At 45.1% G+C, this 27,320-nt stretch overlaps 1 protein-coding gene across 1 annotated transcript in view; it reads left to right on the top strand.

Moving 5' to 3' along the window:
• Positions 1 to 27,320, top strand: part of LOC136610335 (uncharacterized) — a 93,915-nt gene that overhangs the window by 22,694 nt on the left and 43,901 nt on the right. The window contains exons 8-9 of the mRNA XM_066589565.1: positions 26,437 to 26,519; positions 26,935 to 26,987. Coding sequence (XP_066445662.1) covers positions 26,437 to 26,519; positions 26,935 to 26,987 — 136 coding nt within the window. The remainder of the gene's footprint in view (positions 1 to 26,436; positions 26,520 to 26,934; positions 26,988 to 27,320) is intronic.

Here is a 27,320-nt window from a genome sequence, read left to right on the forward strand (position 1 = left end):
TCACAAGGAAAATCTTATGAAGTCGTGGTTACTTTAGAGATACCGAGGAAAAAAAAATTTGTTCACCATTTTGCATGGTTCTTTGCGTTACCCAGGAAACACCACGTGGAGGTAAGCATGCAACGTTTCCTTTATATAGAATGACATCAGGAAGTGAGAGAAATAGATTACGTATGTAAAATTTGGACGCTAATTCTTTTGCGCTTAGAATTGAATAATCAAGTTGGGACCCATTAACATTTCCCATTTATGACATAATCAATGCCTGTGCCAAATTTCATGTAGGAGAATTAGATTACGTAAGTAAAATTTGGACGCTAATTCTTTTGCGCTTAGAATTGAGTAATCGAGTTGGGACTTATTAACTTTTCCTATTTATCACATAATCAATGCCCATGACAAATTTCAAGTTTTTATGACATCGGGAAGTGAGAGAATTAGATTACATACGTAAAATTTGGACGCTAATTCTTTTGCGCTTAGAATTTAATAATCGAGTTGGGACCCATTACCTTTTTCTATGTATGACATAATCAATACTTGTGCCAAATTTCATGTGAGAGAATTAGATTACGTACATAAAATTTGGACGCTAATTCTTTTGCGCTTAGAATTGAATAATCAAGTTGGGACCCATTAGCATTTCCTATTTATGACATAATCAATGCCCGTGCCAAATTTCAAATTTCTATGACATCAGAAAGTGAGAGAATTAGATTACGTACGTAAAATTTGGACGCTAATTCTTTTGCGCTATAATTGAATAATCAAGTTGGGACCTATTAACTTTTTCTATTTATGACACAAACAATGCTTGTGCCAAATTTCAAATTTCTATGACATCGGGAAGTGATAGAATTAGATTACGTACGGAAAATTTGGATGCTAATTCTTTTGTGCTTAGAATTGAATAATCGAGTTGGGACCCATTACCTTTTTCTATGTATGACATAATCAATACTTGTGCCAAATTTCATGTGAATTAGATTACGTACATAAAATTTGGACGCTAATTCTTTTGCACTTAGAATTGAATAATCGAGTTGGGACTTAGTAACTATCCCTATTTATGACATAATCAATGCTCTGCCGAATTTTAAGTTTTTATGACATCGGGAAGTGAGAGAATCTTTTGCGCTTAGAATTTAATAATCGATTTGCGACTCATTAACTTTTCCTATTTCTTTTCTTTTTGTAAATCAGAGTTTATTAGAGTTTTACAGTATAAACATTATAGACATACAGAGTGCAGGGTAAGACTGAGGTCTACACATAAAGAGCTTAGTAGAACATTCGGTTTCACCTTTAGAGGCAGGGAATCAGTTCCTGTTATTCATGAGTTCCTGTTTGATGCAGTCATAGATCATTAACAGTGAACGTTGAACAATAAACGATGAAGTATCCGCTTCATTGTACGGGAAAGCTAGTCAAGTAGTGCTGATTCCTTATATACATTCGGAAAGACAAACAGATCAGAGAAAAGAAAAAATATAAAAAAGGGGGGGAAGATGGGGGAAGGTAAGAAGAGGGAAGGGGGGGTGAGGGAGGAGGGGATACCTCAGTATGCTTTGGAGAATGCTCGTGAACGGGGGCTAAGCTAAGGCTATCTTTTAGTAGGGCTCAGGGAGCTTAACTAAGAGGCAAAGCAACATCTGTCTGCCTGATATCATGGTGCTTTCATTACTTGCGGTGGGATCATCCCAACTTTTGTTCTTTCCCAACCGCTAAACGAGCAGCTAAGAGTCACTGTGCCATGTAATGGCCCGCCAAGGGGCCCACGTTTCAACATATTTATCGTAAGTCCCATTAGACCAGACTGAGAGCTCCTCTAAGTTTGCCAAGGTGTCCACATGGTCTCTCCATAGGGTTACCGAAGGGGGGTCTCTCTGTTTCCACATCAGGAGGATGAGGGCTTTGACTGTATCGATCATTAAGGCGATCAATTTGTGTTGTAGAGGATGGAAGGCAGGGGTCGGCCTCCAGAGGAGGACCAACTCAGGCGAGAGGCTTAGTTCAAGAGAAAGCTTCCTCAGTACCTCTCCCACCTCTCTCCAGAAGAGGGACAGGCGGGGGCATTCCCACCATATATACAGGTAAGAGCCAGTTGCCCCCTCGCATCTCCAGCAAGTGTCTTGTGCTGCTAGTTTATGGAAGTACAGCCATTGTGGGGTCCTGCAATCTTGCCAGGAGCTTGTAATGCGACTCCTGGGAGGTGACGCATGGAGAGAGTCGAAAGGCAGTCCTCAGAATGAGTTTGGTCTCACTAGGGGATAGAGCTATATGAAGCTCTCTCTCCCATGAGACGAGGAAGCAGGTCTCGTGGCCGCCGGTGGAGCTACAAAGTGTTTACGTATATGGGATACTTTTCTAGAGAAGGAGTTGCGTCCCTCAATTGCCGTTTCGAATGGAGTTAGTGGTCTGATGGTTTTGTGAGTTTTTAGGAAGTCGTTTAAGATTTTTAGTAAATGTGCGGAGGTAAGGAGTGGGAGAGGGTGGTTGGGGAGGAGGTCCTCTAATGAATTGAGGCGAGACTTATGTGCGAGAGATAGAGCATCTTGAAAGCTTTTGTTCGCCAAGGTCCTCCAAATTCTGGCTGAACAGGGGTCTAACGGGAGGCCCATAAACCTATATAAGGCGGACAGGGGAGTGCAAGGGGAGGGACCCGGTGCCAGGGTCGCCCCCAATGCAGCCCAAGTCTCGATTGCACCTCTTGTAAGAGGTTATAACCCTGTTTCCTGTTGCTTCTACCTTTTGGAAACCATAGATCTTCGAGAAGGTTGGGGCCATGAGCTCCTTTGGCGAGAAGTTGTATCAGGGAGTCTTTGGTTGGGTGTACTAGCTCTAGCCAATGGTTTAGTTGAGTAGACAGGTAGAATTCTCTCGGGCACGGCAGGTCCACTCCCTCTTCTGCGCGCCTCCTATCCAGTAGGCAGTGGGCAAGCCTCGGTTTCCTCCCCATTCACAGATATCTTAGGAAGATAGAACGTAATGTCTTAAAGAAGTTGGATGGGATGAATATCGGTAGAAGTCTAATTTTGTATAGAATGATGGGGATAATGTAAGATTTTAGTATATTTTTTCTTCCTAGCCAGGATATAAAGGGTAGATCATAGGATCGTAATATATTTTTAATCTTAGATAACAGGGGGAGGAAATTGGTCGTGAACAGGTCTTCGGCTTTTTTGGTAAGCTTGATGCCTAAAAAGTCTATGGCTGAGTCGGACCAAGTGAAGGGGGAGTTGTTTTTAATTGCCTTAAAGCGATCGATTTGGACAGGTTTATTTTAAAATTGGAGAGCGTTCCGAAGCTTTCAAGGAGGGAGATAAGGCAGAGAAGGCCGGTCTCCGGATTCGTTATGAGGAAGAAAGGGTTCGAGGGCAAGAATAAAAAGGGGGGGGGGACAGGGGGCAGCCCTGTCTTGTGCCATTATTTATATTGAACGGCGGGGAGAGGGAATTGTTATTTTTGAGTCTCGCATGGGGCTTCGCATAGAGGGAGAAAATTGCAGAGACAAATTTAGGGGGGATATTAAAGTGCAAGAGGACCTGCTCCATGTAGAGCCAATTGACGCAGTCAAACGCTTTTTCAGCGTCCGTGCCCACAAAGGCAAGGGGTATGTTGTGCGTTTGGGAGAATCTTGCGGCATGGAGCAGCCTCAGGCAGTTGTCTCTGCCTTCTCTTCCTCTGACAAGGCCAGATTGTTTGGGGCTAATCAGTTTTGTAATATATTTTTCCAATCGTTTTGTCAAGATTTTGGCCCAAAGCTTCATATCGAAGTTTATCAGGGAGATAGGGCGATAACTGCCGCAGGACTCAGGATCTTTGTTCTCTTTATGAACTAAGGTAATGTGGGCTTCCTGTGCCTGCTTAGGGACGGGGGTTCCATGTAATAGTGAGTTAAAGAGTTCAGTTAAGCGGGGGGTGAGAGTAGTTTTGAGTGTTTTATAGTAGATAAGGGGAAGGCCTGGGCTTTTGCCAGTAGGGGAGGAGTTTATGAGATCCTCAACTTCTTGGTAGGTGATGGGGGTCATAAAGGTGTCAGCTTCTTCGTTCTCTAGTTTTGGGAGATTTAGTTCTTCGAGGAAGAGATCAGTCTGTTTTTTGGCATTGAGAGTGGCTTCTGGGGTTAGGGGGTCCCAGAGGTTGTAGAGGCGGGAGTAAAAGCTTTGAAATTCAGAGGCAATTTCGGGTGTGGAGGAGACTCAGTGGCCATCGGGGGTCTTGATAGATTTTATGTGATTTCTAGCTCTGGCTTTTTTAATGAGGGCGGACATATATTTACTCCCCTTATTTCCCTGGGCATAAGTAATGTGTTTAAGATATAGATGCTTTTTATTATAATTGGATTCAAGCAGGGGTTTGAGTTCCTTTCTTAGGGAGGTTAATTCCTCAAAGGAGGTCTTACTTATAGAGAGTTTTGAGACGCGTTCGAGCTTTGCAATTTGAAAGAGCTTATTATCAATTTCTCTTTGCTGTTTCTTTTTAGCTCTGGATCCTGCTGCAATTAAGACACCTCTTACAAAAGCCTTGTGGGCTTCCCAAATCCATGGGACTGAAAGGTCTTCAGATTTATTTAGCTGGAAGTATTCTTCTATCGAGTTATTGAGATGTGCTCTCTCCTCGTCTGAGTCAGGAAGAGAGGGGTTGAGTTTCCAGCGCCATTCTCGGGGAGAAGGGTTGGGTAGGTGGAAGTTTAAATGGATCGGGGCGTGATCTGTGATTAAAATAGAATCGATTGACGCTTTTACTATATGCTGCAGGAGGGAGGAGGACACAAAGATATAATCGAGACGCTGGAAGGAGTGGACCTGTGAGAGAAATGTGTAGTCTCTAACAGTCGGATTCAGACATCTCCAGCCATCTACTACATCGATTTCAGAGAGGAAGCGCATAAGTTTGTTGAGTTTCCTCTGGGATATCTGAGATTTCCCAACTGAAGAGTCTAGTAACGGACAGAGAGTGAGATTAAAATCTCCGCCCAGAACAATCTGGCCAGTAGCGAAATGTTTAAGAGCTTCTATTTGCTTGATCAGTTATGGTATCTGATCAGTATTAGGTGCGTAAAGATTAGCGAGGGTAATTTTGATATTGTTTAGTATGCCTCTCAGGAATAGAGCCCTGCCTTCCTCGTCTGAGTAACGCGCCTCACAGGAGAAGGTGAGAGATTTGTGATGCAGAATCGACACAACCTTCGAGGTAGACGAAGGGTGGGAGCTATGAAATGCAAGAGGGAACTGCCTGCCCGGTAGGGATATGCATCTATCTCCCCTGAAATGGGTCTCCTGAAGAAATACAACCCTAGAGCCATACCTCTTTAATAGTAGAGCAATGTGATGTCTCTTCGCAGAGGAGTTCAGTCCGTTCACGTTGAGAGTAGTAACCCGGAGTAGCTTGTCCATGCCGCAGGTACGGGATAGACGAACTGGTCTCTTTCTAGTTAGGGAAGAGAGGGATGTGCGTTTCACACAGAGTTAGGTTTTTCGGTCACAATCTAGCACACTCCTCTTTCGATCAAGAAGCAGACTGAGACTGGGGGGAGGTTTGAGAGGGGTAAATGGGAAGGGAGAAGGATAAGGAGGGGAGGGGCGGAAAGTTGAGAGAGAGGGGGTGGTAAAATGCGATTAACAAACAATCAAAAACACAATAGTATTATAAATGTAAATTTTGTGTCAGCGAGTCAGGGAGTCACGGACTCGGACTTCAAAGGGGGCGAGTTGTCTGGGCTTCACAAAAAACTGAAGGACAGACAACTATGAAATCAGCCTGGTCAGACAGGCGCCCACCAGGTCGTTGAATAGTAAGTAAATAGCACATAACAGCGCATAACACAGCCGTGAGGAGTAGAGGTCCTCTCGGAGAAAAAGCAATATGTGGAAACATTTTAAACAGCAACATATGAGATCACTGGGCCATACTGGCTACCCCGGGACCATTAGATGGAAAACAGGGTCTTCAAGGGGAAGGGGGGGGGAAGGGTTGGCCATAAGAAGGGTCCGTATCCATGCGGGGTCCTTCCTCGCATTTCAAAGGACGAGCCAGTGGAATCAGTCCAGTGAGTTCCGCTGGTAAGTGCGGATGTGGCCCTGTAATCAAGGGTCCATATTGGCCATTTGGTCTTTGGCTTTCTTCTTCGCTTTCGGAGATTTAGGGTTGCCAGCTAGCTGCCATGTCTCGGGTGGAGAGAGTTTGGGAGCTTGGGAAATTCGGGGAGCGGCAGCCAGTAAGGCAGCTCTATGGGATCCATCTCCAGATGTTCCCAGCTGCAGCGAAGGTCCTCAGGGGAGCGGACCATCAGCCTGCGGCCTTTATAGGATATGCTGATGCGTCGCTTCGCCAAGGTGGCGGGGGAGAGAGCTTGGAAGATCTGGATGGAGGAGTCTCCGTATTTAAGTTCCTTACAGGTTCTTGCTGCTTTTAAGATGGCAGAGGTGTCCTGGAAGGATAACAACTTGCAAACAACATCTCTGGGGGGCTCTGTAGGAGAGGGGGGGGCAGTCTGAGAGCTCTATGGATTCGTTCAATAGTTACTGTAGCTGCTCTATCTGCTCCCAAAAGCTGCTCAAATATTTCCATGGCTACCTTGGTGAGGGACTCAATAGCCCAGGACTCTGGGAGACCTTTGAATCTCAGGTTACACCGCCTGTTGCGGTTTTCGAGGTCCTCTTGTAGAATGAGGGCTCGATTTAGGTTATCATGCTGGTCTTTCAAAATTTTTGCAATAGCTATGGCATGTGAGGTGACAGAAGCTGAGGCAGACTCCAGGTCTTCGACCCTGCGCCCCATTTGTTTAATGTCCTCTTTTATTTCCATGAGATCAGCTATAATATGGTTCAGGGCGTCAAAATCAGCTCTTTCATGAACCCCCGTGAGACGTTCTCTGAGTCTTCCTCATCCGAGGATAGCCCTCCTTCCCCTCCCTTACTGTAGGTAGCAGCAGCCTTGTGTGCCGGCGCCATCTTGGAGGACGGGTGCGGAGAACGGGAGCCGTGCTCCTTCAGGTAGCACTGCATGCCTGTTTGATTTTTTGTAGATCTGGGGGTGCAGGGTTGCTCTCCGACCTTGTCCTTTGCTATTCTCCTCATTTTCGCGGCTGTGAGCGGTGCTGTGAGACCTCCGTGGGCGCTGTGCTGAGGGAGCTCCGGTCTCAAGCGGACATCTTCCTCCCCGGCAGGCTCCGCCTCAGCTTTTCCTATTTCTGACATAATCAATGCCCGTGACAAATTTCAAGATTCTATGACATCGGGAAGTGAGAGAATTAGATTACATATGTAAAATTTGGATACTAATTCTTTTGCGCTTTGAATTGAATAATCGAGTTGGGACCCATTAGCTTTTCCTATTTATGACATAATCAATGCTTGTGCCAAAATTCAAATTTCTATGACATCGGGAAGTGAGAGAATTAGATTACGTACGTAAAATTTCAACGCTAATTCTTTTGCGCTAGAATTGAATAATCGAGTTGGGACCCGTTAGCTTTTCCTATTTTGGACATAATCTATGCTTGTGCCAAATTTAATGCTTTTATGACCTCAGGAAGTGAGAGAATTAGATTCTGTATGTAAAATTTGGACGCTAATTCTTTTGCTCTACAATTGAATAATCAAGTTGGGACCGCTTTACTTTTCCTATTTTGGATATAATCTATGCTTGTGCCAAATTTCATATTTCTACGACATCGGAAAGTTGGAGAATTAGTGGCGAGTCAATCAGTCAGTGAGTCAGTGAGGGATTTCGTCTTTATATAGATAACACCCAATCACAGCACAGCTTTCATGTTACCTCAGTGGTATAAGAAATAGCAACCAATCACAGCGCAGCTTTCATGTTACCTCAGCGATAAAAGAAATAGCAACCAATCACAGCGCAGCTTTCATGCTACCTTAGCAGTATAAAAAATAGCAACCAATCACAGTGCTGCTTTTTTTTTTTTACCTCAGCGGTAAGAGAAATAGCAACCAATCACAGTGCAGCTTTCATTTTACCTCAACGTATACACACTCAATCCCCCAAGCCGGCTCCCTAAATAAAATCATTAGAATTACCAAAAAAATCATAAAAGGTCAATTAATTATAAGCTGGGAGTTTATTATAAGTATATTATTACTATAGTAGATTCGAGCAATAAGAGCAGGTATGGCGTTCCTTCCCTTTCCTCGTGGTTTCCCAGAGAGGAACTTCGCAACACTAGAGCTGAGCAAGCGTACTCGTTAAGGCAAAATACTCGAGCGAGTATTGCCATTTTCGAGTACATGGCCGCTCGTGAGAAAAGATTCGGGGGCCGGCGGGGGTGAGCGGTGAGTTGCGGGAGTGAGCATGGGGCAGCGGGGGGGAGAGAGAGCGAGAGCTCCTCCCCGCTCTCCTCCGCCCCCTGACGAATTTTTTGGCACGAGCGGGCATGTACTCGAAAATGGCAATACTCGCTCAAGTATTTTGCCTAAATGAGTACGCTCGCTCATCTCTACACAACACATTTCTGTGTTTAAATGCCAATTCAAAAGAATTTTCCTTCTACTCTCCCAGACACAAATATTTTTATAGAATAGACCTGTTTCTAACCAATTTCTTCCTTCTTCTAATGGTCTGAAAGGCTGAGATAGGAGTTGCATCTTGGACGGACCATGCCCCGGTATTCCTGACTTTATCTGTTTCTTTTATGATCCCTTCACCTAGTTCACGGCAAAATAGCATCTTATTAATGAAACTCCCCAAGTACAAGGGGAAAATACAAACAGCTATTAAAGAATACTTCTCTATAAATGATACCCCAGATCTGAGCCCCTTTATGCTGTGGAATGCTCATAAACCTGTGATCAGAGGAACCCTGCTCCAATTAGGGTCTCAATTTAAAAAGAAAAAGGAGAGGGCTCATCAATAGAGATGAGTGAGCACCAAAATGCTCGGGTGCTCGTTGCTCGAGTCAAACTTTCCGTAATGCTTGAGAGCTCGTTTCGAGTAACAAACCCCATTGAAGTCAATGGGCAACTCAAGCATTTTTGTATGGGACCGATGCTCCGCATAGCTGATGACTTGTCAAACACCAGAAAACATCAGAAAGTCATGGAAACTCCACAGAAACGGATAGGGAAGGGCAGGGGCAGCATGCATGGCTGCATCTGAGGCTCCCAGGTCCCACTATTAAGCCACAATGGAGGCAAGAGTCTGGCGTCATCAACCTAACAATTTACTTAGGACAAACCCTCATTAGCAAGGCACACGCGCTGGCACATCTTAGCCAAGCACCACACTAGCTGCAACCAAGGACAATCACTGCCTGCGGGTGACACCGCTGCCTCTTCTCCTGGGTTACATGCAGGCATTGCTGTCCAACCCTCCGCACGACCCTGCGTCCACAGCGCACACAAAAGTGTCCCTGTGCAGCGTTCAGCTGCCCTCATGCCACACGCTCGCTTCATAGCCACACCACCCTCATGTCTATTTATAAGTGCGTACTGGATGAGGAGGAACGGAGGCACACACTGCAGAGGGTTGGCAGTGCCAGGCAGCGACCCTCTTTGAAAGTATGGGTGATAGCCCACAATGCTGTTGAGAATTGATGATAAATTGACGTACGATCATCATTCCAATCCTGTGCCACCTCTGTCACAAAATTGTCAGGAGCCGCAAACGTGGGCATAAAGGGGACTCAGGTGCTAGCACTTCTACACATCTTCACACTGCAGCAATACTCTGTGTGGGAAGCACGTGAGCGGGCCCAGGGTCAGGCTCGGTCCCAGGCTCCACCCTGTGTGACCCAAGGTGCCACGAGTTACATAGCAATGGGAAATCCATGTGCCCCCACACAGTTCATTCTGTGTAGGTGTCAGATAGCTCAACACCGAGAGGGCATTCGCTACATTTTGAGGAAAGCAGGTTTCATCACCAACACTGAAAGGGGTTCTTTACTGTAAGAGCAGTTAGACTGTAAAACTCTCTGCCTGAGGATGTGGTAATGGCAAAATCCATAGAGGAGTTTAAAAGGGGACTTGATGTCTTTCTAGAGTGGAAGGATATTACAGGATATAAATCTTAGGTTAATTGTTAATGCGGGTATACAGGTAGGTAGAAACTATTAGAGGTTGATCCAGTTATAAGTCTGATTGCCATTAGGGAGTCGGGAATGAATTTTTTCCCCAAAAAGGACTAATTGGCTTCTGCTCCTGGGTTTTTTTTTTGCCTTCCTTTGGATCAACAAAACAGGAGGATAAACAGGCTGGACTAGATGGACATTGTCTTCATTCGGCCTTACAAACTATGTTACTATGTTACCGCAATGGGAATTCTTTGAGTTCCTTGGGCTCGCCTATGCTGTCGGTGCACAAAGATGGTATTACACAGGAAGAAATTAGAGCGCCCAAACATGGCAGAGTTTCACCTCGCCAAGGACCTCGGACCACATTTCTGCCCTAGTCAGTCAGTGTATTTGTGTTGGACAGGTAAAACACTGCAATGGGAAGTCTTTGTGCACCCACAGCATGGGCAAGACCCTGGAACCCAAGGAAATTATTACACATAAAGAAATCAGAGCGCCCAAACATGGCAGTTTCACCCTGCCATGGACCTCGGCCTCGGCTCACACCCTCATTAATCGCGGGCATAAAGCAAACTCGGATGCTAGTGCAGCTGTGAACGTCTCCTTTTGTTTGGCCCAAACCAGTGTCTCAGATAACTGTGGTAACACAAAAGAAAATACATGTTGCCCAGCGCTGATCCCCAGACCCCAAGCAGGAGGAGGAGGTGGCATAATAAGGCTGAGAAACCATGACCGAGGTAGTACCCGCAATACTCTGTGTGGGAATTACGTGAGCAGGCCCTGGGTCAGGCTCGGTCCCAGCCTCCACCTTGTGTGACCCAAGGTGCTGTGAGTTAAATAGCTATGGGAAATCCATGGGTCCCCACACACTTCATTCTGTGTAGGTGTCACATAGCTCAACACCGCAATGGGATGTCTTTGAGTACCGTGGGCTCGCATATGCTGTGGGTGCACAAAGATGGTATTACACAAAAAAAGAAATCAAAGTGCCCAAACATGGCAGAGTTTCACCCCGCCAAAGACCTCGGCCTTGGCCCACATTTCTGCTCAAGTCAGTCAGTGTATTTGTGCAGATAGGTAAAACACCGTGATGGGAAGTCTTTTTGCCCCCACAGCATAGGCAGACCCCAGTAACATTTCAGTAGCAAAAGTATAGGCGAACCCCTCAAACAATTCAGTAGAAACTGCATAGGCGGACCCCAGTAACATTTCTGTAGCAAACGTATAGGCAGACCCCTGTAACATTTCTGTAGCAAGAGTATAGGCGGATCCCAGTAACATTTCTGTAGCAAAAGTATAGGCAGACCCCTGAAACATTGGTGTACCAAGAGTATAGGTGAACCCATGAAAAAATTTGGTTACCAAGAGTGTAGGCGAAGGCCGGAAAAATTAGTTAGATAACAGTATAGGCGAGGGCCAGAAAAATTGGTGTACCAAGAGTACAAGTGCACCCCTGAAAAATTGCTCAACTGCGAGAGCATGTGAAACCCATAAACATTTTTTAAAGATACAGCTTGCTGTTGCTTAATTTGTAACAGAGCCAGGAGGCAGCCTTGTGAAAAAAAATGGTGTCTGTTAAAGTATCAATAATTTTAAAACGTTAAAAAGTTGGAAAAACTTTTAAACAGAGCCTTTTGGGTTTCGCTGAAAAATTGGCAGTTCAGCATGATAACATGCTGTTTTAGGAGGAGGAGTAATAATATCTGAGAGTGATTCATAAAGCTAATTCTTCCTTTTCTTTTGTGGTGATAGAGGATGCATTTATCTCCTGTTTCAGCGAAAAGAATCATTAGGTTCTGCTGCTTTCCGCCAGTGGAGAAGAGAATTCTGGGGAAATCCAACCTTTGTTCATTTTTATGTGTGTAAGCATGTCGGCACGGGCAGTTGACAGGCGGGTACGCTTATCCCTGATGATTCCCTGAGGTGCACTAAACACTCTCTCTGACAAGATGCTAGCGGCAGGGCAGGCCAGCACGTGTAGGGCGTACAGCAAAAGTTCGTGACAAGTGTCCAGTTTTGACACCCAATAGTTGTATGCAGCAGAGGCATCATGGAGAAAGGTGGTACAATTGGCTATGTACTCCTTCACCATCTTTTTACAGTGCTCCCTCTGACTCAGCCTTGACTCGGGAGTGGTGACACAGTCTTGCTGGGGATCCATAAAGCTGGCAAAGGCCTTGGAGAGTGTCCCCCTGCCTGCGCTGGACATGCTGCCTGATCCCCGCTCCTTCCCTGCTACTTGGCCCTCGGAACTGCGTCTTCTGCCACTAGCGCTGTCAGATGGGAACTTTAGGATCACTTTTTCCAAAAGGCCCTGTGGTATTGCATCACTCTCGTACCCCTTTCTTCTTCAGGACCGAGAGTGGAAAGGTTCTCCTTATACCGTGGGTCGAGAAGGGTGTACACCCCGTAATCCGTGTTGGCCAGAATGCGTCTAACGCGAGGGTCATGGGAAAGGCAGCCTAACATGAAGTCAGCCATGTGTGCCAGGGTCCCAGTACGCAACACATCGCTGTTCTCACTAGGGAGATGACTTTCAGGATCCTCCTCCTCTTCGGCCCATACACGCTGAACAGATGAGGGGCAAGCAGCATGGGTACCCTCTGCAGTGTGCCCAGCAGTCTCTTCCCCCTCTCCTTCTACTCCTCCAAAACGCGCTGAGATATAGACATGAGGGTGGTCTGGCTATCAAGCAACATACTGTCATCCCCCATCTACTGTTCCAACTGCAAAGCGTCGGCCTTTATGCTTAGCAGCAAACTTCTCAGCAGACAAAGAAGCGGGATGGTAACACTTATGATTGCCGCATCGCCGCTCACCATCTGGTTAGACTCCTCAAAGTTTCCAAGGACCTGGCAGATATCTACCATCCATGCCGACTTCTTAGTAAAGAATTGCGGAGGCTGACTACCACTACGCTGCCCATGTTGTAGCTGGTATTCCAGTATAGCTCTACGCTGCTCATAAAGCCTGGCCAACATGTGCAGCGTAGAATTCCAGCGTGTGGGCACGTCGCACAGCAGTCGGTGCTCTGGCAGCTGAAACCGATATTGCAGGGTCCTCAGGGTGACAGCGCCCGTGGTGGACGTGCGGAAATGTGCGTAGACGCGGCACAACTTGCAGAGCAGGTCAGATAAGTGGGGGTAGTTTTTCAGAAACTGCTGAACCACCAGATTGAATACGTGGGCCAGGCATGACACATGTGTGAGACTGCTAAGCTGCCGAGCCGCCACCAGGTTACGGCCGTTGTCACACATGACCATGCCCGGTTGGAGGCTCAGCGGCAAAAGCCAGAGGTCGGTCTGCTCTGTAAGACACTGCAGCAGCTCGGGGGCCGTGTGCCTCTTTTCACCTAAGCTGATTAGTTTCAGCACGGCTTGCTGAAGCTTGCGCTACCGACTGCTGGTGACGAGCTCACAATTCTTAATTGAGAGGAAGAGGTGGCAGAGGAGGAGGAGGGGGAGGGTTTGGAGGAGGTGGCATAAAATGCCGCAGATACCGGCACCGAGGTAGGACCCGCTATTCTGGGTGTGGGTAGGATGTTAGCGGTCCTAGGGTTTGACTCGGTCCTAGCCTCTACCAAGTTCACCCAATGTGCCGTCAGGGAGATATTGTGGCCCTGCCCACCAGTACTTGTCCACGTGTCCGTGGTTAAGTGGACCTTCCCAGTAACTGCGTTGGTGAGGGCACGATTTATGTTGCGGGAGACGTGCTGGTGTAGGGCTGGGACGGCACACCGGCAAAAATAGTGGCAACTGTGGACCGAGTAGCGTTGGACCGTCGCTGCCATCATGTTTTTGAAAGCCACGTTTCCACAAGCCTGTACGGCAGCATCTCCAGGCTGATTAATTTGGCAATGTGCACGTTTAAAGCTGGTGCATGCGGGTGGGTGGCGGAGTATTTGCGCTTTCGATCCAACGCTTGTGTTAGCGACAGCTGAACGCTGCACTGAGAGACATTGCTGGATGGAGTGGAGGACAGTGAAGGTAAGAGTGTGGGTGCAGGTTGGGAGTCGCCCGTGCCTGTGTCCTGGGAGGGGGGTTGGATCTGTGTGGCAGGTGGGGGTACAGGGGAAGAGGCAGCGGTGAATGGCCTTCATCCCACCTTGTGAGGTGCTTGGCCATCATATGTCTGCGGATGCTGGTGGTGGTGAGGCTGGTACTGGTGGCTCCCCGGCTGATCTTGGTGCGACACAGGTTGCACACCACTGTTCATCGGTCGTCCGCACTCTCACTAAAAAACATCCACACCTTTGAACACTTAGCCCTCTGCACGGAGGCTTGCCACGAGGGGGTGCTTTGGGAAACAGTTGGGGGATTCTTCGCTCTGGCCCTGCCTCTACCCCTGGTCACTCCACTGCCTCTTCCAACCTGTCCTGCTGCTGCACTTGCCTCTCCCTCTGAAGCCCTGTCCTCAGTAGGCTTAGCAAACGAGGTGCGGTCAGTCACCTCATCATCCAGCTGCTCTTCCTCCGAATCCTCTTTGCGCTCCTCCTTCGGACTTACTGCCCCTACTACTACCTCACTGACAGACAACTGTGTCTTATCATCCTCATCCAGAAAAAGCTCTTGAGACAGTTGCCAGAAGTCCCTAGCCTCATAACCCGGACCACGGGAACTTTACAAAGGTTGGGCATCGGTCACGACAAACTCCTCAAGTGAGAGAGGGACCATTTTTTCCCACTCATAGCAGGGACCCGAGAACAGTTCCTGGTGGTTTGCCTGCTCAGAATATGTCATTTTCATGGAGTGAGGAGGCTGGGAGGAAGGAGGAGCAGCAGCCAGAGTTGCAGTCCCTATGCCAGGAGTACTGGGACTGCGTAGAAGACTGGGTGGTCGATACATTGCTGGACGTGTTTTCTGCCATCCACGACAGAACTTGCTCGCACTGCTCGATTTTTAATAAAGGTGTACGACGTGGACCCAAAAATTGTGATATGAAGCTGGGGAGCCCAGAAACTTGTCTCTCTCCTAATCCCATAGCAGCCGGCTGTGATTCACCACACCCAGGAACTCGGTCTGTGCCCACACCCTCACTTGGACGTCCACATCCTCAACCCTTACCCCTACTCCTCATCATGGCGGATTAAGAATAGAGCAGGGCCTAAATAAATTACCCCGCTGTACAGGACTAACAACTGTGGCTTAATTCACTGCACACAGAGACTTGTAGATAGCGCAGGCTCTATGCTGTGACTTGAAAAAATTACCCGCTGTCTTGTGCTGATACCTAGGGGTGATTTACTGCTCGCAGAGACTTGTAGATAATAGAGGCTGTGTGGAGTGGGAGAAGACTCTAAAGCCAGTGGATAGAGCTGGTAACTGCGGCTATCTCAACCCCACCAAGGAAAGGGTATTGTGAGACGCTCTGCACAGCGGCAGAGCTTAAATACTTTGCAGTGGCCCCGGTAATATTACAGTACTGTTTAGCAGTGAGACCTCTGTCTAATGCACTGCAGACACAGAACGGTATAACTGAAGTCATTTGCGGTAGGCTAGGAAATGTTAGAGTGCAGTTTCACGGTAAGAGCTGGTTGTACGGCCCTGCAGCCTGAGAACGCTATTACTGAAAGGCTGGGAACATGCCTAGATGTGTAATACAAAAATTGATGCACTACTGCTCCCAGCCAGCCACAACTATAATGCACACGGTCAGATGTAGCCCTAGGAAGGAGCATTGGGGTTCTTGTACAGAAGATTAGGAGGACTGTATAACTTTCCCTATATAAGTAGCCGTGTCCCTACATTCTGTGTTATGCGCTGCAGACACAGAACGGTATAAATGAAGTCGTTTGCAGCAGGCTAGGAAATATTTGAGTGCAGTTTCACAGTGAGAGCTGGTTGTACGGCACTGCAGCCTGAGAACGCTATTACTGACAGGCTGGGAACAGGCCTAGATGCGTAATACAAAAATTAATGCACTACTGCTCCCAGCCAGCCACGACTATTATGCATATGTTCAGATATAGCCCTAGGAAAGACCATTGGGGTTCTTGCATGGAGGATCAGGACTGTGTAGTGTATAACTTTCCCTATATAAGTGGCTGCATCCCTAAACTCTGTGTTATGCACTGTAGACACAGAACGGTATAACTGAAGTAGTTTGCAGTAGGCTAGGAAATGTTAGAGCTGGTTGTACGGCACTGCAGGCTGAGAACGCTACTACTGAAAGGCTGAGAACAGGCCTAGATGCGTAATACAAAAATTGATGCACTACTACTCCCAGCCAGTCACAACTGTAAAGCACACGGTCAGATGTAGCCCTAAGAAGGACCATTGAGTTTCTTGTACAGAGGATCAGGAGGACTGTATAGTGTATAACTTTCCCTATATAAGTAACTGTGTCCCTACACTCTGTGTTATGCACTGCACACACAGAACAGTATAACTGAAATGGCCTGCACAGCCCAAGATGCTTTAAAAAAAAAAATGGTGCACTACTGCTCCCAGCCAGCCACAACAGTAATGCACATGGTCAGATGTAGCCCTAAGAAGGACCGTTGGGGTTCTTGAAGACAGGATCCTACGCTAACACTATCCCTATATAAGCAGAAGCACTTTCCCTATACTCTGCCAGTGTGTGTCTGAGGCGAGCCGCGGGCAGGACCAGTTTAAGTACTCGCCAGTCACCTGATTGGCCCAGCCACTCACTACTGTGGGGGGGGGGGGGGGCTGGCACGTCACAGCAGGAAGTGGTAATGCCTTCCCTGCATGTCTATTGGCTAAACATGCTGGGAAAGTAATGGAATTGACTCGAGTACCGCAAGGTGTTCATCTCTAGTACCCTAATACTTGAACGAGTACAAGTGTGCTCGCTCATCTCTAATCGTCATTTATAAAATTATGATTTTGCTAAAGATCCTATGTATATTCTGTACCTCAGCAATGCCATACCCGAAGAAATACCTGCTGTACCTTCAGCATTAGATGATATTTATTTGGAATGGAAAAGAGCTAGGGTGGTGGTCCCTATCTTGTATACCACGAGAGAGAGAGTGGAGGATTGGATGTGCCAAATATCATGGCCTATTATACAGATAATTCAAATAGGCAGGCCAGTGCCTGGTGTTTCCATTCACAAACTACAAACTGGCCGGGAATAGAGAGTCAGCTGTTGAGGGGGCAATCTCTACACCATCTTCTTATAGCAGTCACGTATGACCAATCCCTAACAGTATCAAAATGCTCTACCATAGAAGCAATGGTTTCTGCATGGCTATACCTTATACAAATGTCCAAAATGCACATGCCAAGGATAGAATTCCCCCTCCCAATAGACACTTTGAGCTTTCTTATTTCAGATACCCTGTGTCAGGGTAGAGAGACAAAGGAGTTAAAGATATCAGTGACCCTCTAACAGAATACAAACTAATCCCTTTAGAAACAATTAACGAAGAATATGACCTCCCAGGCCTAAACTTTCTGAACTGTATCCGGATTAAAAAGTAAGTTGAGAGCTAGTTCTCATTAGTATTGACTTTACCAAAATATCTCCATAATTTCCTGTTTAAGCACCCACCCATTCAAAATGGGAATGTGTTTTTCTTTTACAAAATTCTAATAGGGAAGAGAAGGGCTGAGAAGAAACACTTCAAAAAGACCTGCTAAATTGGGAAACAGATATGGGCAAAACATAATCTCCCCAACAATGGTTGAAGGCTTTCAGATGGGCACATAAAAGCTCTCAATGTGCCAATCTATTAGAGTCTCACTATAAAGCTGTGACAAGATGGTACTTCCCTCTCACCAAAATAAATAGAATAAATTCAATATTGCCAGGGGCGGAGCCTAGCCGCTAAACCTGATGGACGTCTGAGCACAGAGCTCCATCAGCACGGCACCCACAGAGGATCTTTTAGCTGCTTCTAACTGCGAAAAATGAGAAAAAGCAGAAAGGGAGAGAGGAACGGAGTATTTAGGAACAAGGGACAAGCAGACATGCAGCGGTACCTGAAAGAGAAGAGTGCCCGCTCACTGCTGATTTCCTCCAAGATGGCGCCGAGCCAGGAGTCTGCTGCCACTCACAGTAACAGTAAGGAGGGGGAGGCCTCTTCAGATGGGGAAGACAGAGAAGTGATCTCAAAGGGCTTCATGAAGGACTTAATAATGAAAGTCCTTCACCCTGTCATGACTGATCTGGCTAAAATAAAGGAGGATATCAAACATATGGGGCATCGAGTGGAAGACCTCGAGTCCTCAGCAGCCTCCATCACTTCCCACTCCATAGAAATGATGCAAGCCCTGCAAGATCAGCACAACCATTTAAACAGAGCCTTAATCATGCAGGAAGATTTAGAGAACAGAAATAGGCGCTGCAATGTCCGCCTTAACCATTTAAGGACCAAGCTGTTTTGTACCTTAAGGACCAGACACTTTTTAGGGATTTTACCCATGTGGCGGTTTTACTACTCTATTTTTTTTCCTTTAGCTACCAAAATTATTTTTGCTGCGTTTTTTTTCCCGTGACATATAGGACTATTTTTTTTTATCTTTTTCGCTGACTTTTTTCCGTTTTTTAGTTTTATTGTGGGTAAGAAGCTAAAAGAAATCATTTTTTTAACATTTATAATTTTTTTTAAATTATTTTTATATTTACACTAAAATAAAGAATGAGAATAGGTTCCTCTATTTGTTTCAGACATTTTGATATATAGTATGTATGGTTTTGGTTTACATGGTGCATACGGCGACTGTTTTTGTTGGCATCTGCTTTGTGTTATTCTCTTTCTTATGTATGTATTGTTGTTTTATTCTGTTATTTTGTTTTACTTATTCATGTAATTGTGTTTTTTACTATCTGTGTCCCCCATGACGTCATATAAGACCTCTGGGGGACATTCACATATTTTTTTTTCTTTATTTGACACTTTCCCACTGTAGCTGGGGCGTCCATAGGAGCCCTAATTACAGGGAAAAGCGACCTCTGTGGTGACATTAGTCACCTGCAGAGCTGCCAGGATCTAGTCTAATCCCCTACTTCCGTTACCGGGGATACTGTTTGAATGACATTTATAAATCTTCTCCATGTTCTCTTTCTCTCTCCATTTAGTAGGTTTCTATATTTGCCGATTCATTATATTCCTTAGGTCCTGTCGGTGCCTGACAGAGCAGGCTTCGTGTATACAACTGTCTCCAATTGGTCCGCTTGCAGCGCACTGGTCTAGCCTTACCTTGCGTGAGGCGACCTTGTATTACACGATACTGACCATCTTAGGACTTTCTGGTCTTTTACTTATCTGTATCTATTATATTTGCTTTTTTCTCTCCTCTCCTCCTTGTGTTCTATTTTCCCCTCCCCCTACTACCCTCTGTGTTTTTCCCTCCGGATATTCCCTCCCTTCTCCGCCCTGAAGTAGAGTCTACAGTCTTCTGGTGCACTGTATTCAGGGAACTCTTCCTAATACCTCAGATTTCTTTTACACCGTCCGGTGTGTTCTGTCATGGGTGACCGTCTTCGCCTTACCTTGTTCAACGTCAGAAGTTTGAACTTGCCTTTCAAGAGACATAACGTTGCCCAGCTCCTGAGGAAGTATGGTACCATAATTGCTTTCCTGCATGAGACTCATTTTAAGAGGGGTAAGTGCCTAGCCTTGCTGGGCAGGCAACTAACACAGGGACTCCATAACCCACACCCGACATCTGCTTCAAAGGGGGTCTCATTTTCCACATTCTGTCACATTATGCTCAATATGCCGACAAAGAAGGTAGAGTCCTTTATTTGAGAGGCTCGATCAATAATACTAAACTTACTGTGGTGAACCTATACCCTCCCAACTCCAATCAGGTCCCCTGGCTTGTTAAGCAGCTGGAGATACTTAGATAGTTTGCGGAGGGGTCTATCTTGCTAGGTGGGGACTTAAATGTTACTTTGAATCCCTTATTAGATTCATCTAAGGGGCACTCCCAGGTCTCTCAGATTAAATTGAGGAAACTCATTCGATGCTTGTCGGAGCTGAAGGTTGTGGATGTGTGGTGCCAACTCTCCCCCTCTGTCAAGGATTATACTCTCAAGTCCACACCTCGTTTCAGAGGCTGGACTATATATTTATCTCCTCCACCCTCCTGCCCTCTCTGTCTAACTCAAGTATAGACCCCATAACAATTTCTGACCATGCCCCTCTGGACGTGGACCTCCTTCCCCTACAAGACGCTCCCCGTGATTGGAAATGGCGACTAAATGCCTCCCTTTTAGACTCTACAGGAGATAGAGCTAGTCTTCTTAAACAAATTGAAGAATAATTCCAGTTAAATCTGTTCAAGGACCAATCGGTACCTCTAGTTTGGGAGGCACATAAGGCCTTCGTAAGAGGTCTCCTGATTGCGCTAGGCTCCAGGAAAAAAAAATACAACAAAAAGACATAGATGAACGCCTGACCCAAATTGCCAAGCTAGAATATGTCGCTAAGCTCTTCCTTAACAAGAAGAATATAGAAAAATTGACAGCGCTAAGAAAAGACTTGAAGCTTTTTTTGGAATCTAGATTTAACAAAAGATATCTCCATCTCAAGCATATAGCCTATGCACAAGGTAACTGAGGGAGTTAATATATGTCAGCCCTAATTAAAAAATCCCATACTAAAAATCAGATTAAATCAATTAAAACCCAGTCGGGATCCTTGGCTTCGTCCACCACAGATATAGCAAAGGAATTCCAGACGTTTTACTCCCAGCTTTACAACCTACGGCCACAACTGTCTCCGGGGGACCCTAGTGGTACTAGGAGACTGATTACTGATTTTTAAAAAGACTTGCATCTGCCCAAATTGGATGACGACTCTTGGACCTCCTACCCCCCGGAAAAAGCCCGGGCCCAGATTGTCTCCCCCTTATTTATTATAAGACCTTCCGTTTCTCACTAGTACCTCATCGGACCGAACGCTTTAATTCCCTCTTATAAGGCTATGCCCTCCCGAGGCAGGCCCAAGAAGCCAATATCCCACTGATCCTTAAAGAAAACAAGGACCCAGAGATGTGTGGCAGCTATAGGCCCATCTCATTAATAAATTTGGATGTCAAGTTGTTGGCAAAAATTCTGGCTAATCGGCTAGAAGACCTCATCCCAAAATTGATCAATAGGGAACAGGCAGGCTTTGTGAAGGGAATGGAAGGAAGAGATAATTGTATGCGCATTTTACATGCAATGCACTATGCTCAATCAAAAAGAATTCCCCTAGCCTTAGTAAGTACTGATGCTGAAAAGGCTTTTGACAGGTTCGACTGGCAGTATATGCATGCTCTTCTTCTCCATTTTAACTTCTCACTCCCCTTGGTCTTAGCCATTTTTTCTCTATACTCTGAACCCTATACCAGACTGATAATTAATGATATTCTGTCCCCGCCATTTGACATTCGAAATGGTACCCGTCAGGGCTGCCCACTCTCCCCTACCCTTTTTATTCTCACCTTGTAGCCGTTGCTTTAGAGTGTCAGGTTAGACCACGAAATACAGGGCCTGGCCCTGGGGGGACAGGAGCTTTCTACTGCAGCATTTGCAGATGATATCGTCTTTTTGATTAGTTCACCAGAGGCAGGCCTCCCTAAACTTATCTCCCTCCTGGAACAGTTCGGGAACCTTTCCAACTTCAAAATTAATTTTGCCAAATCGACAATTTTAAATGTCTCTATCCTCCTAGGCCTTAGTAGAGCTTTAGAAGTTAACTCCCAGTTTTCTTGGTCAGACTCAGCAATTGATTTCCTCAGTGTAAAATTAACTAAGAAAATAGGAGACCTATACCCGTCTAACTTTTTACCTCTTATCGCCAAAATTAAAACTCTCTTACGTGACTACGACCTGCCCATCATCTCGTGGTTCGGTAGGAAAAACATGCTAAAATCCTACATCCTTCCTATAATTCTTTATAAGATTTGTATGTTACAGATCCATCTCCCGGCGAGTTTTTTTTAACTTTTCGTTCAGTATTCACAAGATATATTTGGAGACAGAGGAGGCCCAGACTGGCATATAGCCTCATGTTAAAGAGAGGTTCAGAGGGGGAGATTGGTTTGCCCTGCATCCGTGACTTTTACCTAGCATCCCATCTCAGTTACTGGATGGAGATGGTCTGTCCTCTAAGAGATCCCCTTTTGCTACACTTCAAAAATATGTATGGTATTTCTTTCCTGGACGACCTCTGGCTCCCTAGGAAGAATTTTTACAGAGCCAAAAGATTTAATCTCCTTTTACGGGGTCCATGTGAGACCTGGGGTGTTCTGAGGGAGACTCTGGCCCCAAAACCTTCACCGCTTACCCCTCTCCACATGCTACCAGATCCCTGTCTGGCAAGCCTCTGGTCCAAATTTACTGGCTGGAACTTTAGAGACCTACAAGCCCTTACCCACTTGAGTCCGAGGGAGGCCCTACAGACCCTTCTACCCAGTCAGTCCTTCTCCTTCCAACAATCAGCACAGGTGGAGAAAGTATTCCGGAACTTCCTGAAGGAATATGTCTATGAGACCTCTCTCCGTGTTTGAAAAGACTTTAAGCAATGGCAAGCCCATGTCTAGAAGAATTGCTTTCCTTCGTAAGCATTTCCTCTCTCCCACGCTTATTTCCCAACCAGAATTTCTCCACTCATGGGAAAGATAACTACATATTAACCTGTCTTCAAGAGATAACTAATCCTGAAAATGGCCTATGGTCTATCTCTTTGTACCCTCTCACAAGAGGCTCACTACAAACTTTTAGTAAGGTGGTACAGGACGCCTCAGTGGCTTTTTGATCATAAATTGGCCTCACATTGTAGATACTGGAGATGTGACACGGGAACGGGCTCATACCTGCACATTTGGTGGGAGTGCCCGCTTCTGATCCCCTTTTGGCATGAGCTCGAGGTGATTGGAAGCTCTCCCCTAACTTCATTCTCCCCCCGGAGATTCTGTTTCTCTGGAGGCCATCACGGGGGCTCCACCCACTGAAACAGATTTTAATTGCATATGCGCTGGATGCGGCAAAGGCACTGAGGCATGAGGGGCACCCATGACAGATTTCAGGTTATATGGAACCCTTGGCGTGAGGTAAGATCTGGCTTCTAGAGTAAACGTTGACTTGGTTATCAGACTAGGGAGGTCACAGGTCCGCACCCCCTTGTGAGATTTGACTTTATACTTTTGATTGCCATGGCTCGTATCTTAGACTGGTTTTAGGCTTTAAACTAATATAAAGCTGCCATACTGAGAATGCTCTATGTCTTCACTTTCTAGATTTCTGTGGACTCAAGTATCTACTTCTCCTTATCCCTCATCTCCCTCACCTACTCCCCCATTGCTATAGTTTGCTACCTACTGTCTTGTATATTTTTTTGTCTATTTTAAGTTGAAGTGTGTCTATTGGATTGCTCTAGACCTATTACGCCTACTGAGCTTAATGGATGTCTTTATGTTACACGTGTTCTATGAGTCGAATATGTGATTATTCATGATTGTATTACCGAAAAATCTCAATAAAAACGGATTTGAAAAAAAAATTCAATATTGTCAGCACTGTGTTGGAGGAACTGTGGAGGATTAGGCTCCCTACTCCACATATGGTGGGAATACCCCCTCGTGAGTTCATTATGGCACTCAGTCTTTTCTATGCTCGCTAGGATAACAGGGTCATATTTGAATCCATCACCTCATAGAATCATAGAATGGTAGAGTTGGAAGGGACCCCCAGGATCATTTGGTCCAACCCTGTGCTCATTGCAGGATTCACTAAATCACCCCAGACATATTTGTCCAGCCTATGTCCTACCTCAATTAGCTCTACTGCTAGGGAATTGATGAAGTCCCAGCAGACTTTAGAAAATATACAGCGCACGTTCTTTTATCTGTCAAACTATCCCTAACTAGGAAGTGGAGATCACAAGAAATACCCACTCTCAGCACCATTGTAAAAATGGGGTCTGAACATAGCTTGTGTGGAAAGCTATTTGCAATCAAAAATGACACTTGAAGCTCATTAAAAATACATGAAGTCCTTAGCTACTCCTAATACAGAATCAGCCTTTAATTGACAAATGCCGGAAAAGGACATAACACTGGAAAAGAGTCTGTAGAAGATCTCCTTGTAAAGCTAATGTATAGGTATATTCAGATCTGACACAATATGTATGCTTATCTTCCTCTGCTCCCTTCTGTCCCCCCACATTCCCCTCTCCACCCTCCTTCCTATACCTTACCTCACTCCCTCATGTTTCCCCACCCCTAGTGTTGCTTGGTTAGGAGATCTTTATGGGTTAGCCTCTTTAAAGGGGTTGTGTCATCATAATCATGCTGCCTAAACCATGGGGAGCATTAACCCGAGACAGATAATCCTGTTGTCCCTGTGAGTTTTTCATTCTGAAACACCACAGCGTTTTAGAATACATACATTTTGAAGCTTAACTCACGGGGGCGGACCGCATGGCCTCTCTTCACCTGCATCTTGTAGATGGACAGATTTTTCCCCTTTTGTGTATAGTGAAAGAACTGTCAAGCTACAGGCAATGGCCTTTAGGCCTCAGAATTTTAAATGATTAGCTAATGGAAGAGGCTGAAGCGCTGCTATGAGTGCGCCAGCCTCTCCTCAGACCAGTGACAGCACGTCCTTGGCCTGAGAGCAGCTCGGTCCAATTAAAGTTAATGGGACTGAACTGCAATACCAGGCACAGCTGCTATGGGGCCCACTTTTCAAAGTAGGCCTGGACTGCTGGGCTCCCTTGAAAAAGAGATGATGGGGTACAGAGAAACATTATTACTAATATGTGCATGGAAGAGGGCCATATTACTGAATGAAGGCTTGCAGGGGCATTTTTATTGCGTGGAAAGGGGCATGTTTGATGTATAGAGGACACTAAAAGTGGCACTTATTTTGTGGGGCAGAATTACTATGTGGGTCACTATGGAAGGGAAGAGTGTATAGATATGTGGAAAATGTAAGGAAGGTGCTGAAAAGCAAGGAGGAATATGTCTATGTATAATTTTGCAGAGAATAGCTGTGGCTGGGAGAAGTCATCATCGGGGTCTGTGCGGGATGGAAAGTTGGGAAAAATAAACAACATCAGTCAGAGGAGACATTCCTGTGATCACTGGATATAACAGTAATGCAATCACTTATATGATCTGCAAAGCACCTTTGTAGAGCTGGTATCTATCATTAAATGGTCATTATATGGGGTAAAATTGGTCTTTATATATATTTTTTTAGTAACACTACAGTGGTATTATTCAATCGCCATGTAGTGCTTATGTGTAGTCATGTTGTGTCAGTATTACTTAGCCCTCATATCATGTTATTATTGGTGATAGTGATCTATGTAACCATTTATTCACTAACAGTATGGTGGTATTATGGTATTTCGTCACTAGTGGTGGTGATTATTTGGGGTACTATTTGGCCCTTGTATAGTATCATTATTGTTAGTGCTGTACTTGGCATAGTGGATTTTGTTCAGTAACGGTATGGTGGTAATATGAATAGTGATAATATCTGCACCCTGTATATACGGTTTGCAATATAATTTATGGGTGTGATCTGTGGAAATATATCAGTGCTTAACTGTTTGTTACACTATTCTTAAATCAGTAAGGGTAAGGGGACACTTGGCCCTTTTTTCTTTATTTTTTTTTTTTAGCACAACTTGTCAGTAAAGTGTGTCCCTAACCTTTTATTTAACTCTAATAACTCTTACATGGGGATGATTGTCATGGTTGAAGGAATTCTAAATTTTGCTATGGGTTCAGCTTTTACAAGTTACATTCCTGGTTCACGTGTAGCATAGTGTGAGAGAAGCTATAAGATTTTCTTTTTTCCATTTTTGTCTTGTAACCTGCTCTGCTCTTGGTCTTTCACGATCTTTCCTTTAGCTCATATTATTGTTTCACTCGCAAGAATGCAAGGCCATTTCCAAGGCCATTTACAGAAGCCTCATGAGAAACAGCATCAATCGGCCTGAGAGAAGTCCTGCTTCTAAATAGATGTCACCCCAACGTGGGGCACTTGTTGAATTTTTAATAAATGAATTGTAATGATTACAAGTGAGGCGTGTTGTAGCCTTTTTTTCAAATGTCTTTGTATAAAATTTCTCTGTGGATTGACTAATAAATCAGATGACTTCCTATTACATTGGATGCTGTGTGTGATTTGTAAGCTTCTTCAAGCTCAATTATTATCACCTAATTTGGCCACCTGAAAACATACCAACTAGCAAATATTTTGCTAACAAGTGTGGCACTTGCCTATCTCTACGTTGCAAAAACACATGTATTTTATCATTTTTCAATATATGGAGGGTGATATTTTATGTGGACTGGGGAAGTTAGTCTGTCAGGACTGCTTCTTAAACCCGGTCCAGCCCCGCTCTCACAAAAACTCTGCATATTGTAATATATCACTGATTCTACTTAAGATATCACATTTTTGACTGAAGTTATTATTTTTTACAGCAAAGAGTCAGGAATCTGAGACGTCCATGATGGGTAATACTGGGGTGAAAGAAGATGACCTGAGTTGTAAACTGTGTGACCAGGTAACTTTATTACCTAATGTGACAGGCATTAAAGGGTTATTCCCTGAACTGACTTCTATTAATAATTGACAGAATAGATGATAAGTTTGACTGCACCTCTGGGACCTTTAATAATCACAAGAACAGAGGATCTATGTACCACTTTCTACCTCACTGCACCCCCCAGAGTGGGGAGGAGCTTGAATTTAGTGGTGGCCGATCATGTACACTGCACCTTGGTATACACAGTTTAAAAGAAAAAAGACCCAATGCCCATGGGTTGAAGCTTATGCAATGCAAAAGTTAAAATATATTGTAAACCCACTTCAATTACCTTTTGATTTGAAATAGCGAGTAATAAATTATATTTTATTCTGTAATTTTTATGTTTAGCATATTTTTGGTATTTTATAATTTTTCTTCTTTCTTCTGTTAGTCACAGGGTTCAGGAAAAGTAATTACCCCCACTTTGATTCACAGTACATACCGGTAAGTCCCTTTTTGTGACTTTTAAACCTGTTACACAAGGTTTGTACTTAAAGGCGTTGTGTGCCACGATGGTGCTCAGTTCCCCACTTTGGTATTACTTTACAGCTACAGTCCTGCCCAGCTTATGTGACAGCACAGGGGCTGCAGCCACTAACAGAGCTCAAAAATTGATTATTGGCTGCGGCTCCTGTGCCAATCCGTAGACTCGGTGGGACTGCAGCTGTAAACTTGTAAACTGAGACCACAGTGAGGCACCGAGCATTGCCAAGGTACACAATGGGTATGAGAAGAGGTGAGGGTATCACCATTGGTTTACGTTTTATGGATACTACA

The sequence above is a fragment of the Eleutherodactylus coqui genome, chromosome 2 (assembly GCF_035609145.1).
Source record: "Eleutherodactylus coqui strain aEleCoq1 chromosome 2, aEleCoq1.hap1, whole genome shotgun sequence".
NCBI lineage: Eukaryota > Metazoa > Chordata > Amphibia > Anura > Eleutherodactylidae > Eleutherodactylus > Eleutherodactylus coqui.